Here is a 16,237-nt window from a genome sequence, read left to right on the forward strand (position 1 = left end):
TGCTTCCCCCAGCCGGAACAGAGCAGAGCATAAGAGGAAAAAAATCAAGGCTTTTAAAACCCTCCTGTGGTTATATTACCTAGATGCTTGCCAGCCCTTGGCAGAGCCGCTAGGCAGGACCCTGTTTACTCCAGCCATCTGGGATCTGTGGCTGGGAGGGGGAGACCAGCTGCTCAGTAGCAGCACCCACCAGCTCCCTCATTTCTCAAGAGTGCCTCTTTTCATCCCTCCAAGGGCCTTTGGCTCAGGTTTCTGGGCTTCTGATTCTCCTGCAGTTACAAACAGGGCTCCCCGTCCGAACAAACTGGTCCCAAGCACTCGGTAGGGGGGACATCAAGGTGAATAGTTCTAGCTTTGTCCCTCAAGTGTTGGTAGAGAGGCTGGCTGCAGCTCTGGTTTGCTTTCCTGCCTGCCTGCAGACAGGCTCTTAATAGCCATCCCAATATGTAACCCCTTGTGTTCACACAATAACCCCCCCCTTGCAGCAATCAGACCTTACAATGATTCATGCTGGGAGCAGAGAGGCTGCTTAAAGCAATGCCCTACCCAGTCCAGTGCTGATACAAGTTTGCCAGGTCTCAGAGGGGCTGATCGGACTCTGGGCCGTGTCTGTGAGGTTGCAAGTGAAAGTCAGCTCCACCCCCAGCAGCTGTGTTTGCTGCCCTTTCCTCTCCCTTTGCGTGTGGCTGTCTTGTTTTGTCTCCTTTGGAAACAGGATTGGACATTTAACCACAACAGCTCCATCCCGATTCCCCTAACTTCTCTTGTGCCCTGTTATGACCATATTTGATACCATCTAAGAAGTGGTCAGACAAGGGAGTGGTTAAAATGAAAACCTTGTTCAATATTTTATCTTTCAGCTGCTTTAACTAGTTTTCCTTCATTTTCTGTCTCTTTAATAAAAGGTTAAAAGGATTTTTAACGGTGTATTTGACACGGTGCTAAGCAGGTTGGTCTCTGCATACCACAACCCAGACCTTGTTTAACTATTTCATAGTTGCAGTGTTGTTACCGCCAAACTGGTCTCAGGGATTACGAAGTGAGTGAGGTAATATCTTTTATGGGCTCGCCTTTGGCAGGTGAGAGAGAGACATGCTTTCCATCTTACACTGAGCTATTCTTCAGGTCTGGAAAAGGTACTCCCCTTTCCAGACCTGAATACAAGGTGGAATAGATTGTTAGCATAAGTAGTTAACACACATTCTAAAGCACCATTCAAGGTGAAATGGCCCATTAATACCCCTCCAGTCATAGGACACAAAGGGGATTAGTGGATTACACATTGCTGTAATACAGTAGTTCTCAAGCAGAGGTACACATACTCCTGGGGGTTTGCAGAGGTCTTCCAGGGGGCACATCCACACATCTAGATAGTTGTAGCCTAGTGTAAAACTAGGCTACGTAAAAAGCACTAGCAAAGTCCGGACAAACTAAAATTTCATACAGACACTGACTTTATACTGTTCTACAGACTATACACTGAAATGTAAACACATTTATATTCCAAATTGATTAATTTTATTATATGGTAAAAATGAGAAATACTGAAAAACTGCATAATAGCGTGGCTGTGATTCTTGAATGTTCATATGATTTTGTGAGCAAGTCATTTTTAAGTGAGGTGAAACTTGGGGGTAGGCAAGACAAATCAGACTCCTGAAATGGGGACAGTAAGCTGGAAGGCTTGAGAGCCACTGCTGTAATACATCCTAAATCCAGTGTCTTTATTAAATCCATGCTTTGGTCCCTTACAACATGTTAACTACTCATGCTAAACAATCTGTTCCACCTTGTATTTAGCTGTGATGCTGGGAGTCTCCGAGCCCTGCAGAAGAGCTAGGTGCGGCTCAAAAGCTTGTCTTTCATTTAGCAAAGTTGGTCCAATAAGAGAGATCACCAAAGCCCCTGCATCTATCATTTAATGTTGGAAAACAACTGGCTTACATTAACCCCTTTAGCCTAAATACACCATCTAAATTAATACAAGTCCCTCCTGTTCCTGGTTCATAGCACAGAACAGTTTAGGCTCCTGAAACCTGGCATACTTATTCTAAGTCTTTGTGTTCAACAGAGTGGGGTCTGGATGAAATTCTCTAACCTGTGGTACACAGGTGGCCACATCAGTTGCTCTATGGTCCTTTCTGGTCTTTGAGTCATGGGTGAATTTCACTCTCGATGGCTTGGCCTGGATGGATCTAACTCTGCCTGTATTTATTTATCACTTGTATTACAACCCACGACTGGGGCCCCCTTGTGCGACACACTTCACAGACCCATAGTAAGGACTTGTTTACACACAGAAATTGCACTTAAAGTTGGATCAGCTTAAACCTAGTTTACATTAGGGCCTGAAAAGCACAAGTTGTACTTACTGGCACTATGTCCAGATCAGCCCTCGCCCCAGAGATCTTACAAAGGATGGGAGGAGAAAGTGAGGCAGAGAAGGGGAAAATGGGAGGGTTGGGAACAGAGGCCTCATGTCCCATCTACCCGCTAAGCCACATGGCTTGATTTGTGCCAGTGCACCCGGCTACATCAATAGGGGTAGAAGGAACCTAAGAAATCTCTAGGCATGAGGCAGGATTACATCAGAGCACACCTCTAATGTAGACACACTGCACTGATGTGAAGTGGGGCTCACCCATTAGCCACAGCCTATCAAGCAAAGGTATGTATATGGCACCCCATTACGTAAACACCTGAGCACCTCATCTTTTAACACCTCGATCCTCCCAACACCTCAGGGAGGCCAGGCTGAGCTGTTTGCTCCCCACGGGGAAACTGAGACTGAGGCTAAGTCCCAGATTGCTCCACTTAGCACTCAAGCCCTAAGGTAGCTTAGATGGCTAAATTCCGTTCTCAAGAGTAATTGGGGGCCCAGATCATCCCATTGAACGTCAATGAGACACAGGCTCCCCAATGGCAGAGTCGTTTCTGAAAACGGGACATGGCCCTCGAAGTCACTTGGCACCAGATTTTGAGAAGTTGGGCAGCTGCTGTGATTTTCAGAAGTGCAAGAGCACCTCCCTCCCCATGAAAGCAGCAGGACTCCGACACTTGAAAATCCCACCAGGTGGAGGGTTCCCAGTTTTGGCTGGACGGATTCCCGGAGATTTCATCAGAGCACAGAATCTTTCATTAAAACGTAAGAACGGCCAGACTGGGTCAGACCAATGGTCCACCTGGCCCAGTATCCTGTCTCCCGACAGTGGCCAGTTCTGGGTGCCCCAGAGGGTATGAACAGAGCAGGTGATCATCAAGTGATCCATCCCCTGTCGTTCATTCCCAGCTTCTGGGAATTAAAGATTCATTTTTAATTCCTGGAGACCCCAAGTCTGCCTCTTCCTGCTGAGGCCACCCCCCACAGCTCCGAGACGTGAAAAAACCGTGCTCCTCCAGCCCTGGGGCTGTGGCAGGGGGAGATTTTTCTCAAGAGCCCCCCAACCCGCCGCTGCCCCCACCCCACTGGAGGCATGAGCTTCCATTAGCACTGCCCATGCCAGGTGTGTAGTTGCAATTTTTAGATGCCTGAAAACCCTCTACCCTTCGGCTTCACAATACCGAATGCAACGCAGGCTAAATACCTTTACAAATCCAGGGCTACGGGACTTGCTCCAGATCTCTGGCAGAGCAAGGATTTGACCCAGGGACCTGAACCTGGGGCTAGGTCCATAGGCTCTGGGCCACGCTTCCTTGAAAGTTCAAGCTGCCATAGACAGGCGCGTATGGCAAAGATGACACCCAAACAATCCCCAACCTCCAAAATGCACTTTTTATTCAATATTTTTACACAAAGGTAGGCTGCGTCCTGTGGGTGGGCTCTCATCTGGTCCCGATGGTGACCTGCCAGACGCGGACCAGGTTATCTGTGTACCCAGCAAACAGGGTCTGGGGAGGAGAGAAAAGATGCATCAGTAACAGGGTAGCTACAGCTGGCCTGGGGACAGATCAGCCCCCAGGAGAACAGCCAGACTGAGGGCCTGCGTCTGGGAGGGGCTCAAGCTCCCTCGCCTGATGCCAGTGCCCAGCCGGGAAAGTGGCGACAGGGTTTGTTAGGGGGCCGGGAGAAAGGGCTGGGCCTCAGCCCATCAGCGACATGGCGCTCTGGGAAGGGCCAGGAAGCTGGCGGGTGTGGAGGCTGGGAGGGGCTGAAGGCAAGGGCTCAGGTCTCTTGCAGGGGGGGAGGAGCAGCAGTGCTGGAGGATAGGGAGGCGGGTGGAGACAAGAAAGGGGTGATGTTGGAGGGGCTGAATCTCTTGCTAGGAGAGGGTTGGAGGCTGGGAGGGGCTGGGCTCCATGCTGGACAGGGGGCTGGAGTGGATGGACCATGGGAAGGATTGGGATGGCGGCAGGGACAGAGGCAGAGAGGGCTCAGGTCTTCTGGCAGGGAGGACGACAAACGCGAGGCCCTGGGAGGTATCAGGGCTGTTGTCAGTGCAAGGAGGGGCTCGGGTGCTCATGGGCACATCTGCTCTCCCATGGGGTGTGAGAAGTGGAGTGGTTCACAGGACCACCTTCCCACAGGCTGAGCCAAGAGCAGGTCCCTTGGCTGCCTTCGCCCTGTGGGGCCAGTGGTGAGGATGCATAGGGCACCTCCGCCCCCACTGAAATATTGGCCCCGGCCCTTTAAGATTCTGCCCTGGCACTGAGTTCCCAACCCCTCCCCCCGGGTGAGGGAGGTGGGATGTTAAAGGGCCATTACCTGTCCATCCGCGGACCAGGCCAGCGAAGTGCACTGTGGCGGCTCGGCTTTGCTGCTGGTGCTGATCACCTCCTGCTTCAGCTCGTCCACGATGATTTTCCCTTCCAGGTCCTGCAGGGGAGAGGGGAGAAGGTCAGAGAAAGGACCCCTGCTGGGACTCACTGACCCAGGACCCCCCCGCCCCGGGAGGGCCATGGAACCCCTTCCCAACTGTGCCCACATCAGGGCAGGTGCTGGGAGCTGGCTCAGAAACAGCCTCTGGGTTTCAGCACGGAGATGCAGTCAGTCGGCATGACGTTTCATCACAGCATGGCCTCTTGGCCTTCACAGCCCCTGTGGGGCTCCAGACGCACAAACCCCACAGCATGGCCTCACCCCACATCTCCTGGGGGCTCCAGACCCCAAGGTATCAGAGCACGGCCTCACCCCACATACCAGGGGGCTACAGAAACAGGCAAGGAAGGCAACTCTCTGGGTATTCCCTATAGAAAAGCATAAGCCTTGTTCCCTATATAAAGGAAGCACACCAGACACGACTCCCAGAGGTGTGTCCTCTACACACACCTGGTCCCTACTCCCTATAGAAAGGAGACAGAGAATGAATCTCTGTGCCCTACGGAAAGGAGTCACGGAGATAGGGAATTCCAGGGGAGCGGCCCCTAGGAATCCCAGGCTGTACGCTCTGTATAAAAGGGGGTGAAGTCCCCTGAAAGGCCCATCCCCGCCCAGCAGAGGGCACCCGCTCACCCAGATCTTGATGCTGGGCCCGGTGGCAGCGCAGAGCCAGTAGCGGTTGGGGCTGAAGCACAGGGCGTTGATGATGTCACCGCCGTCCAGCGTGTACAGGTGCTTGCCCTCGTTCAGGTCCCACAGCATGGCCTGGCCGTCCTGGGGGAAGAAAGAGCGTCAGCCGGAGAAAGAGTCCCTCTCCCACACCCACCCCATAACCAACCAGCCAGCAGCCTGCACTTGTACCAAGGAAATGACACACCTCGGGGGTCAGGCAGCAAACCTTTAACCAGTGGCACTCCCTGCTGCAGGATAGCACCGAGAGAAAGGGTAACTAATATTTGTTATTGCCTGCTATGTACTTCCCTGATGCCCAAGGACAGGCCCTGTACTGAGAGACTCAGAGATGAGGGGAAGGGGAGTAACAAACTTCTCAGATTCAAAACCAACAAAGTTCCCCTTAGGCAGAGATGGGGCCATGTGGACTTGGGCAGGGGCTCAGAGTGGCTGTCCGGTGGCTTTGTGAGACTCTGACAGGGTAGAATGAGATTGGAAGCAGCGGTGGAGGGGAACAGGCAGGATCAGGGTGGTTGATCACACAGAGCTTTGATGGTGGTTGTAAGAAACTGGAGTTGCAGCCAATATTGGTCAGCGAGTCAAGGGGAGTTTAGCAGCAGCATGGTGAAGGGATCAATAACGTGCCTCTGTCTGTGTGGGCACAGAGGATGCTGCTGTGAATGACAAGGGAGCTCTCTGCCCCCCAAAAGCTCATAACGTCAGTGGAAGGCAAGAGACGACAGGCGGATAAAGAGAGAGGAGCACAAGGAAGCAGCCATCTCAGCACAGCGGCTGCCCAACCACTAGAATCCAGTTGAGCTGGAGTGAATCCCCATCAGCCCAGGGAGAGCTGGGCGGGGGCAGCTCAGAAACAGCCTCTGGGTTTCCGCACGCACACGCAATCAGAAACTCAGTGGGTTTCATCACGGCTCAGCCCCGCTCCCACAGGCCAAGAGAGAGACAGACAGAGACAGACAACGTCCCCCAGCCTCCAGGTGGGGGGTAGCTCAGCTGAGATCTATGACCCCTCAAGGCCGACAGAACCCAAGGAGGACAGGGACCTCGATCCAGTCCCTCGATCCCGCTGTCCATCCCACCCGTGCCTCCCAGTCCTGGATCCCCACTCGAACTGGGCTGGGAACGGACCTTGCCGCCGGAGGCGCAGAGGGAGCCGTCGGGAGAGACTGTCACGGTGTTCAGGTAGCCGGTGTGCCCGATGTGGTTGGTCTTCAGCTTGCAGTTGGCCAAGTTCCACACCTGGGGGGTGGGAGAAGAGTACCACGTGATCACCCAGTCTGAGCTCGAGAATCTCCCAGGCCACCGACCCTCTGCAGCCGAAATCCCCCCTTCCCGTCACTTTTTATGGCCCTCAGCAGCCCAGCAATGAAGCGCCTGCTTCTTTGGAGACCAACCCACCCACAGGGTAGGACGCCAGCGTCTCGAGGACAGGACAGCAGGCCGCGGAGACGAGACACGAATCCCTAGTGCTGAAATGCCCCCTCCACCACCAAAAAGCAACCAAGAGATCATCCACCCACAGTCTATCCCCTAACCCCAGGGCAACCGAGCAGTTGCGGGACAATGCGAATTCCCAGATGTCTGCTCAGATGCTCCAACCCAGCACCACTGGGAGTGGGAACACAAACAATCGCAGCCCAGGCCAAGACCCCATCAATGGTCCATGCCCTTCCCTGCATGAAGCAGCCCCGGACCAGCAGGGGGAGCCAAACCTCTGCAGCACACCACAGCCTCAAACCCACCTTCACCAGCTTGTCCCAGCCACAGGAGACGATGATGGGGTTGCTGCTGTTGGGGGAGAAGCGGACGCAGGACACCCACTCCGAGTGGCTCTCGTCCTGGGGAGAGAAAGGGGGGGAAGGCAGGTGACTCAGGGAAGTCAGAACGGCATTGAGGTCAGAACAAGGAGAGATCGGAGACCAGGTATCTCCCACTCTACCCGGAGCTCTGATGTCCACTGCCCACCCATCTCCCTAGACCCTGGGGGGCTCTACCCAAACTGTTCTAGGCTCACTGCCCCTCACCGTTCCCCACTATCCAGGACTCTGCTGACCCCCCATGTGAGCTGCTGCCCAAACCCCTGGCCTTCCAGGGCTTTGCCAGCCCTCCCTGCATCCCATCATAATTGCAGGACATGTCGTCAGGCCCCGAGGGGTCAGCAGACGTGTCAGATCTAATCATTGGGAATGGGAGGGCAGCAGAGAGCCCTGAATCCGTGACAGCTGGGAGCAGGACCAGTTCCCAGCAGGGGAGACACGAGGCAATTGCAGAGATGCTTCCAAATCCAGCTTAACTCAGAGGGGTTTCCCCGAAGACCCAGAGGCCATCTTCTTCACCAAGGCCATATAAATCCTCCCCTTCCCAGATCCCATCCCCCAGCACTTCTGAGCCAGCTGTTTGCCAACCACCCCCTGCCCTGCAAGACTTCAGAGGCCCCCCCCCCCCCCCACCACCAGAGCAGCAGTTCATTAGGGTCACATTCAGAATGCAAGTAGGTTGTTACCATCACCAAATCTGAAGAGAAACAGTGAGGAGCATAAGACAGAGTCAGGACTCCTGGGTTCTATCCCCAGTTCTGGGAAGGGACTAGTGGGTTAGAGCAGGGGCCTGGGAATCAGGACTCCTGGGTTCTATCCCCGGTTCTGGGAGGCAAGCGGGAACTAGAGCAGATGCCTGACCCACCCCATGGCTCAGCAGCCCCGTCCTATGCCTCACCTGCACTGTGTACTTGCAGACGCCCAGTGTGTTCCAGAGCTTGATGGTTTTGTCCCGGGAGCCCGAGACGATCTGGCGATTGTCGGACGAGAAGGCCACGCTCAGCACGTCCTTGGTGTGGCCCACAAAGCGGCGGGTGGTGGTACCTCTGCAAGGGAAGAGACTAAGTCACTCCCAGCCTGGCTATGGGAACCTCCCCTTGCACCCCACTGAGTCATAAACACACACCAGGGACAGAAAGCAGCCGGGACGTTAAGCACGAAGGGGAACCCAGGACCCAGCAGCAGTGGAGGTAGCTCAGCCAGATGCAAAGGGATGGATCAGAGGAAGATCCAGGCAGGCTGTTAAACAGAATGAAGGACTGTGAATAATGTCTCTTTTGGGGCGACAGGAGGGAAAAAAGCGAAAGGAGAGCGCAACACCTCCCCATCTCTCCCTCTGTCCCATCATAATTGCAGGACATGTCATCACACCCCTGGGGGGTCAGCAGACATGTCAGGTCTAATCATTGGGACTGGGAGGAGAGGGGGGCACCTCAGAAAACCCTGAGGCCCCAACAGTTGGAAGCAGGAATGTCTTGCCACTGGGTAGAGCCAATCCAGCCCCCAGCAGGAAATCTCCCCATTTGTGGTCTTAGAACCTGGACTGGTCATTTCCCTGCAGCAGCTTCTGCAGCAGTGTAAGACCCCGATCTGATGTCAAACATCTGCAGCCCTCCTGACATTGACTATGAACGAATAAATAAAGGGTCGACACCACTAAGCCTGTATACATAACTGGGGTGCTTCCAGACATCGACAGAGAACACTTGACTTGGAAGGGGAAAGGTGCGTAGGGGAGCAATCTTTGGTTTTGCTTTAAGTTGTGAATTTCAATGCCTCATGACCCCACCCCCCAACTGCCTTCCATGACCCCTCCTGGGGGTTGTGACTGCCCATTACAGAAACACTACCCTAGGGCACCACTAAGGGGAGCTACAACAAGCCAAGGAGTACTTGTGGCACCTTAGAGACTAACAAATTTATTTGAGCATAAGCTTTCGTGAGCTCCGATGAAGTGAGCTGTAAATCTTATGCTCAAATAAATTTGTTAGTCTCTAAGGTGCCACAAGTAATCCTTTTCTTTTTGCGAATACAGACTAACATGGCTGCTACTCTGAAACCTAGCAAGCCAAGGGACTCTGGGGTGGGCAGCCAGTTCCCCTCCCTGGCACACCAGCCCCTCTCCACTAGGGGGAGCTGCCATGGGCAGGGCAGACAGGACATGTGGCTGAGAAGAGCCCGACTGACTCTGCCACCCATGGGATCCTCTCCCCTTTGCGCTCCCACCCTCCTCCGCACAGATGCTCGCTCTGCGAAGGGTGCCCATCTGATGGCCACGGTGCCCCCTCACCCGTCACTCACGTAGTGAGGTCCCAGAGCCGCAGGGTGCCGTCCCAGGAGCCAGAGAGGGCGAACTGCCCGTCTGAGGAGATGACCACATCGCTAACGAAGTGTGAGTGGCCACGCAGGGCGCGCTGGGGGATCCCGTAGTTGGTCTCATCCCGCGTCAGCTTCCACATGATGATGGTCTTGTCTGCGTGGAGGGAGCAGGGAGAGTCCAAGTCAGCCAGTCACCCCCCGCAACAGGCATTTCCTCCCAGGAGAGCAGCCTCTGTGGCCCGAGCCCAGAGCCAAATACACCACAGCCTATTCCCCACCAGTTCCCGCAGCCTGGGGCTAAATCCAAACTGGTGCTGCTAAGAGAAAGGCCTTGTATCCTACTTCATCGCCCCCCCACAGCCAGTCACCCCCTAACCTGGGGCCCGACTGGAGCCAGTGCCCCTAGAGAAGATAGGTCCTGTATCCCATTCCTTGTATCTGCATTTATGAGCAGATCAGCGTCAACTAGAGGAGAAAGATCCCACATCCCTGAACCAGCCAGTCCCCCAACCTGGGACAGGATCGAAGCCGGCACCCCCTAGAGAGGAAAAGATCTCATATCCCACCCTGCACCCTGAGCCAGCCAATCACCCCCCGCCCCCCTCTATTTTTATAGCCACAGGCTTCCCTTGAGCCCAGCCCTGCCTCCCACAGCCAAGGGCTCCACTCACGCTCCTTCCCGGCATCCCTTCATCATTGCAGGACATGTCATCAGACCCCGGAAAGGGTCAGTGGATGAGCCAAGTCTAATCATCAGGGCTGGGAAGAGGAGGCATCGAGCAGCCCAGTGGCGGAACCGGAGGTGGATACTGATGCTTTGACAGGGATGCTCCCAGGGACCCATGCGCAGGGCAGGGGGGAATGTGCCTGAGCTGAGCTGCCAACAAACTGGGTCATTACTGCCTGTGGCAGCTCAAGGCGGAGGGGGGCTGGGCTTGCAAAGCCCCAATGTTGCCCCTGTGGCCGCATCATGGGTATGCCCCTCCATCCCTTCTACTGAGTTAACCCCTGGGCTATGGTATTTAGGCCTAAAACCTCTTCCCAGCCTCCTGCAGCACGTCCCCTCCAGTGTATCTATCTAAGGCCCTTATACACCAGACCCCCCCATCTCCGTGGTATCCAAGGGCCTCTCACTGGGTTCTACCCTTCCAGTCACCCCCGCGAGATGGGGTAAGCACCCCATCACCGACAGGAAAACCGAGATGGGCCACAGCCCTGATTTGCAGAGAATCATAAGGAGCCATAACAACAGGACAAGAGCCCCCCCCCCCAGATCGAGAAGCACTCAGAGAGCCCCAGGTGGGAAGTGCCCCAGGACAGACAGGTGGTGCCACCTGGTTGGGGGGAAGGAGAAGGGAAATAGGAGCCAGAGCCAGGAATTGAACCCAGGTGTCCGGAGCCCCAGACCAGAGTCCTCGCTGCCACCTCCCCACCCAAGGAGTTAGTGAATTACCCCTCCCCCCACAGCCTGTTATTCACCCCTGTCCCCCCCTCCCCCAATAGCTGGACCCCCCCTGCCCTGCCCCTCCTCCTCAGGTACACACGTCTGTGCCCTCCCCCCCTGCCGGGATGACACTGACTTCGCCCCCCCGCGGTTGGTCCATCCCCCTCCCCTGGGATCGATCCTCCCCCTTCCATGGCTGAGATGGTCCCTCCCTTGCCTGCCCCCACGAGTGAGAGCTGGTCTCCCCATGACCCCCCCTCCCCCCCCAGCGAGATGGGATCTTCTTCCCATGTCCTCCCCTCTGCAGTGACCAACCTCCCGCCCCGGGTGACTACCAGATGGTCTCACCCATCCCCCCTCCCACACCTGAAGATATAGAACCTCCCACCGCGCCCCCCATCGTGGGTGAATCGGTTCCATTCCGCGCCCCCCACCCCCGCGAGCGCCGCCTGACAATGCGCCCTCCCAACTATAAGATGGTTTCCCCCCCCCGGACCCCACCCCGCGGCGGGGCGGTTGGTCTGGCCCACGGCGCTCACCGCGCGAGGCGGACAGTATCATGTCCGGGAACTGCGGGGTGGTGGCGATCTGGGTCACCCAGCCGTTGTGGCCCTTAAGGGTACCGCGCAGGGTCATCTGTTCCGTCATGGCGGCGGCGGCGCGGGGGGCTCAGCTCGAGCGGGGAAGGAGGATGGAGGCGGATTCGGCGGCGGGCCCGACCCGTCCCGTCCTCTCGCTCAGCTAGCGGCCCAGAGAGAAAGGAAGCGCTGACGTCACCCGGAAGCGGAAATAGCCTTCCCTCTGCGCGGCTGTATGTCAATATGGCCGCCGGCAGGAGAGGGTCGCAATATGGCGGCGCCCATGTAGGTATTCAACTTCGTGGCTACATGGTCCCAATGGATCCAATATGGTGGCGTCTATGATGAAAGCTCATGTGCATCAGACGAATCCAATATGGTGACGTCTGTACAGGCCCCTAGATGGCGACATTTCTGAGAAATCCTCATATTCCTCAAAGGAATCCAATACGGCGGCGCCCTTAGCTTGATCCAACAGGGCGGTGCCTCAGGTTGGTACCCGTATGAGCACAATATGGCGGCCTGTATACGGAATGTATCATGGCGACCCCCATGGGAAATGCCCGTATGTTCTGCCGTGCTGGAAATACAGACGCAACGTGGCAATGGCGGCGGCTTTAGGGGGGGATACAACCTGGAGGCGGCCATGTCTGTGCTTTCCGTACAACCCTCTCCTATCTGTACAGCATAGAGAACGGGCAGTTAGTCTAGCCCCTGAAGAGACAAGTACAGTCTGGGCCCGCCGGGTGGCGCTGCGGCTGGCGGGGCCCAGATACAGCCTGTTTGCTTGGAGGGGCTACCAAGCTGGGCAGGTCTAAGGGCAGCCCCAGAAAGTGAGCGGCTTGCACGTGGCTGGGCTAAGGAGCTGGGCTCTCAATGCAGCGCGTCTTTAATGATGCAGAGTCTAAGCACCAGGGATCCCCACGGTCTGGAAAAACGGGATCTGCACGTAAAAGTCCAGCACGTTTGCTTGTGTAGAATCCCCCATATGACCCGTGGAAAATTCAGAATTTGCACCCCACCCAAACTGGCACATGTAATCCTTAATACCAGCATGAATGCACAACCCCTACTTTGGATTTATTTATGTATTTATTTGGCATGCACCTTTCCCATGTTTGCATAGGGGAACCTAGGAAGTGGCTGGGCTAACTTCCCCCGCCCCAAATTTCCACACTTACAAAAGCGCAAATTGGGACAGGTGAACCCTTGAATCTGCATGCAGAAATCCTGGAATGTGCATATAACTCCCTCTGTATTTTCATACATAAACTTCCAAATTTGCATTGTCCCCCCCCCCCCAAATTGGTATAGATGAACTCCTGAATTTGCAACTTGAACCCCAGAATTTCTATGAACAGTCACTTTTAAATTGCACTGACAACCACACAAATTAGCATAAGAGACCCTGTGAATTTATACCCATGAAGTAGCAAATTTTGCTCATATTAACACCAGCAATTAGCAAAGGTGAACCCCTGAATTTCATGCATGAACCACTGAATTATGTACACCCCCTACAAATTAGCCTTCTTTAACACCTGAACACCCAATTCTTCACGCCAACTCCCGTGAATTTACATGTGTAAATTTCGAAGTTTATATGCCTACAACCCTGCATTTGATCAGAGCCTTAGGGTTCAGATGAAACAGTGTAGGAAGTAATAGGCACAAATTTAGCGTGACATACATTCATATTCAAGGTTTTGAATGTGACGAGTTTTTTGCAATTCAGGATTTAACATCTGCTTATTCAGAGTTTTGCAGGTGAAATTTTGGGGGATGAGAGACATAGGCACACAAGAAACATGCAAATACAGGGGGTTGCTATGTCAACATTTGGAATTTTATATGTGCAAATGCAAGATGAAAAGTTGGAGGAACAAGGTGGTGAGGTAATATCTTTTACTGGACCAACATCTGGTGGTGAGAGAAACAAGCTTTTAAGGTTACACAGAGTGCTTCTGCCCAGATCACATTTCGTCTGCTTCCTGTGAAATTTACCAACATGCCCCAGGGGCTCTCTGATCTTTCATGGCCCATTAGGAGCTGGGTGTATACAGTGCCTGGTCAGCATGAAGATCTCTCTACCTATAACCTCAAGTAGACTCAAAATTTAGGACCAGATTTTCAAAGGTGCCAAAAGGCGCAGGTAGGTGCATACTGGGATTTTCAAAAGCACCTACGTAGGTTAGGGGCTGAACTCCCATTGACTATCCTTGTGTCTGCGTGGATTTCAAATGTCCCTATGTGAGTTAGGCAGTACTCTGCAATCTTTAGAAGCTTAAATACCTCTGTAAATCTGGCCTGAACTCCCATCTGATTTTGGATCTGGCCTCAGAATGAAGGATCTGGCCACAGCTCTGATCCGAGGCGGCTTATCCACTCTCTACCAGTGCAAGGAGTTGTGATTTGAGGTTCTAGATGTGGACCGTCATGGCCAGGATTATTGGTGGTCTCGAGAAGACAACATGGTCCAGTGAATAAGACAGAACTAGGCGGCAGGATTCCTGAGTTCCATTCCTGACTTTGAGAGGAAGTATGTTTTACTAGTTAGAGCAGAAGGCCTAGGAGTCAGCACCCAAATTCCTACTCCCAGATGTGGGAGGAAGAATGAACGAGTGGTTAGAGCAGCGGTGTGAGAATTAGGCCTCTTTGTTTCTGTTCCTGGCTTGCAAAGGGGAATATGGTCTAGTGGGGCTCTCACAACAAATCTTTTGGTGGCCTCTTGCTGGTGGCCACTCTGATCATTTTTCCTAAAATAATTAATTTTAGGAAAAACAAATAAATATGCACATATCCATGCCCAAATCATTGTAATGTATTTATGAAGAGTATTTTTTGCAGACTCAATAATAAAAGTATTGTACAGTTGTCTCTATTCTTTGCTGGACCTAAACAGAATAGAAACACAAATAAGGTGCTTTGCATGTTCTTGTCCTTTTTTGTTGTTGTTGTTGTTTTTTTAGACTTACTAGCTAGTACGTCTGTGGCTGTGAAGAGTGATATTTGTCTGTTTGTTAATATCACTTTTCACAGCCTCCCAGCTTGCTACTAAGTTTGCTGTGAAAGGTGATATTAACAAACATCACTTTTCGCAGCAGACTTACTCAGCCCTGGCAAGCCAGGTAAGCCCTGGTTGGGGAGGTGGGGAGGGAGGCAGCGGGGCCAGAGGCGATGGGGGGATGCATGGGGGCCAGGGGAGGCATCAGGAGCCAGAGACGATGTGGATGGTGGTGAGCCTGGGACCGGCGCCTGAATCCTGGGGCCCCATGGCTGTGGTCCAGGGCCGGAGCCTTCTGCCACTTGGCTGAAGCCCAGGGCCGGAGCCTGAAGCCTTGCTGTCGGAGTCCTGGACCAGGCCAGAGCCAGAGGAGGCAGTGGGAGCCAGGGGTGATGGGGGTCATGGTGAGGCCAGGGCCAGAGCCTGAAGCCCTGCGGCCGGGAGACAGAGCCTGCCGCTGCATGGCCGGAGCCTGGAGCCTCACAGCTGTAGCCTGCCGTCTGCCACCCCAGGGCTGACGCAAGAAGCCCGAGCCCCATTGCTCCTGGAAAGGTGGGGAACTCTCACTGGCTGCCTGCTTCTCTGGCATTTGTGACTTGAGGGGGGGCAGGGCCCAGACCCTGCTGGTGGCCCTGGGGGGGGGCACTGCTTTGTCCCATCCCTCCGTCCCCCCAAATCACTGCCCAGGAGGCTGTGGCCACAAGAAAAACCCTGGTGGCCGCATTTGAGAAACGCTACCTTACTGTAATCTCCATGGAGGTTCTTTCTCAGTCCTTATCCAGTATTCAGATGTGGCTTTGCCATGGGCACTGAGCAAGAGTTTAGAGCCAGAAGGGACCACTAGATCATGGAGAAACTGCATCACACAGGCTACCACCACCAAATACCACCAGAACCCTCCCTACCCCCCCTGAAACTAGAATGAGACCAAGCTACTTGTGACATGCCAGGGTACAATCCAGACTAATGAGTAGCAGTGTCACCCCTGCCCTGTAACCTGGGGTGCCCTTTAAACTGCCTTGCTGCTGTAACCTCTAGCCTGGACTGCTCACAAACAGCCTCCAATAAGCCTCTGTAAGTGCTGTGGTCAGCGAGCCACACCTTGGCTCTTACCAGCCCTAGTCATACTTCAGGGTGACCCCAGCACACTCCCAGTCCTGGATCTTCCCCCAGAAATGAAAGTCCTTTATTCCCCAGCCCTCTCCTGGGCAACGCAAATAGCTTGAGTTCGTTATTCCTTTAAGGCAATAATATGCACACAAATTGTCACCCCAAATGGAGGTACCCAGACACTTCAACATGAGTGCACTGGATTAGATAAAACAATAACACAAGTTTATTAACCACAAAGAGAGATTTTAAGTGACTACAAGTCATGAGGCATAAAAGAAAAATAAAGATAGAACACTTACTAATGCCTAACTTAACAAACTATATTAGATTCAAGAAAAGTTTCTCACCACATGCTTTCAGCATCCTTACTGACCAAACCATCTAGGTCAGGACTCCCTCTCCCAGTAAATGCTTCCTTTGTCTCTTCAGGTGCAGTGAATGTGATAAAAGACAGAG

General features: G+C 53.7%; 1 protein-coding gene across 1 annotated transcript; it reads right to left on the reverse strand.

The window, feature by feature from the left end:
• Positions 1-3,755: 3,755 nt before the first annotated feature.
• RACK1 (receptor for activated C kinase 1) lies at positions 3,756-11,857 on the reverse strand. Its single transcript, XM_074971382.1, has 8 exons — positions 11,626-11,857; positions 9,625-9,796; positions 8,222-8,369; positions 7,249-7,344; positions 6,635-6,745; positions 5,450-5,590; positions 4,703-4,813; positions 3,756-3,888 (listed from the first exon to the last, which is right to left on the reverse strand). Exons 1-8 carry the CDS (start codon positions 11,732-11,734, stop codon positions 3,823-3,825), a joined length of 954 nt encoding a protein of 317 aa, XP_074827483.1. The 5' UTR covers positions 11,735-11,857; the 3' UTR covers positions 3,756-3,822.
• Positions 11,858-16,237: the final 4,380 nt, after the last annotated feature.

This window comes from Natator depressus, chromosome 14, assembly GCF_965152275.1.
Source record: "Natator depressus isolate rNatDep1 chromosome 14, rNatDep2.hap1, whole genome shotgun sequence".
Classification (NCBI taxonomy): domain Eukaryota; kingdom Metazoa; phylum Chordata; order Testudines; family Cheloniidae; genus Natator; species Natator depressus.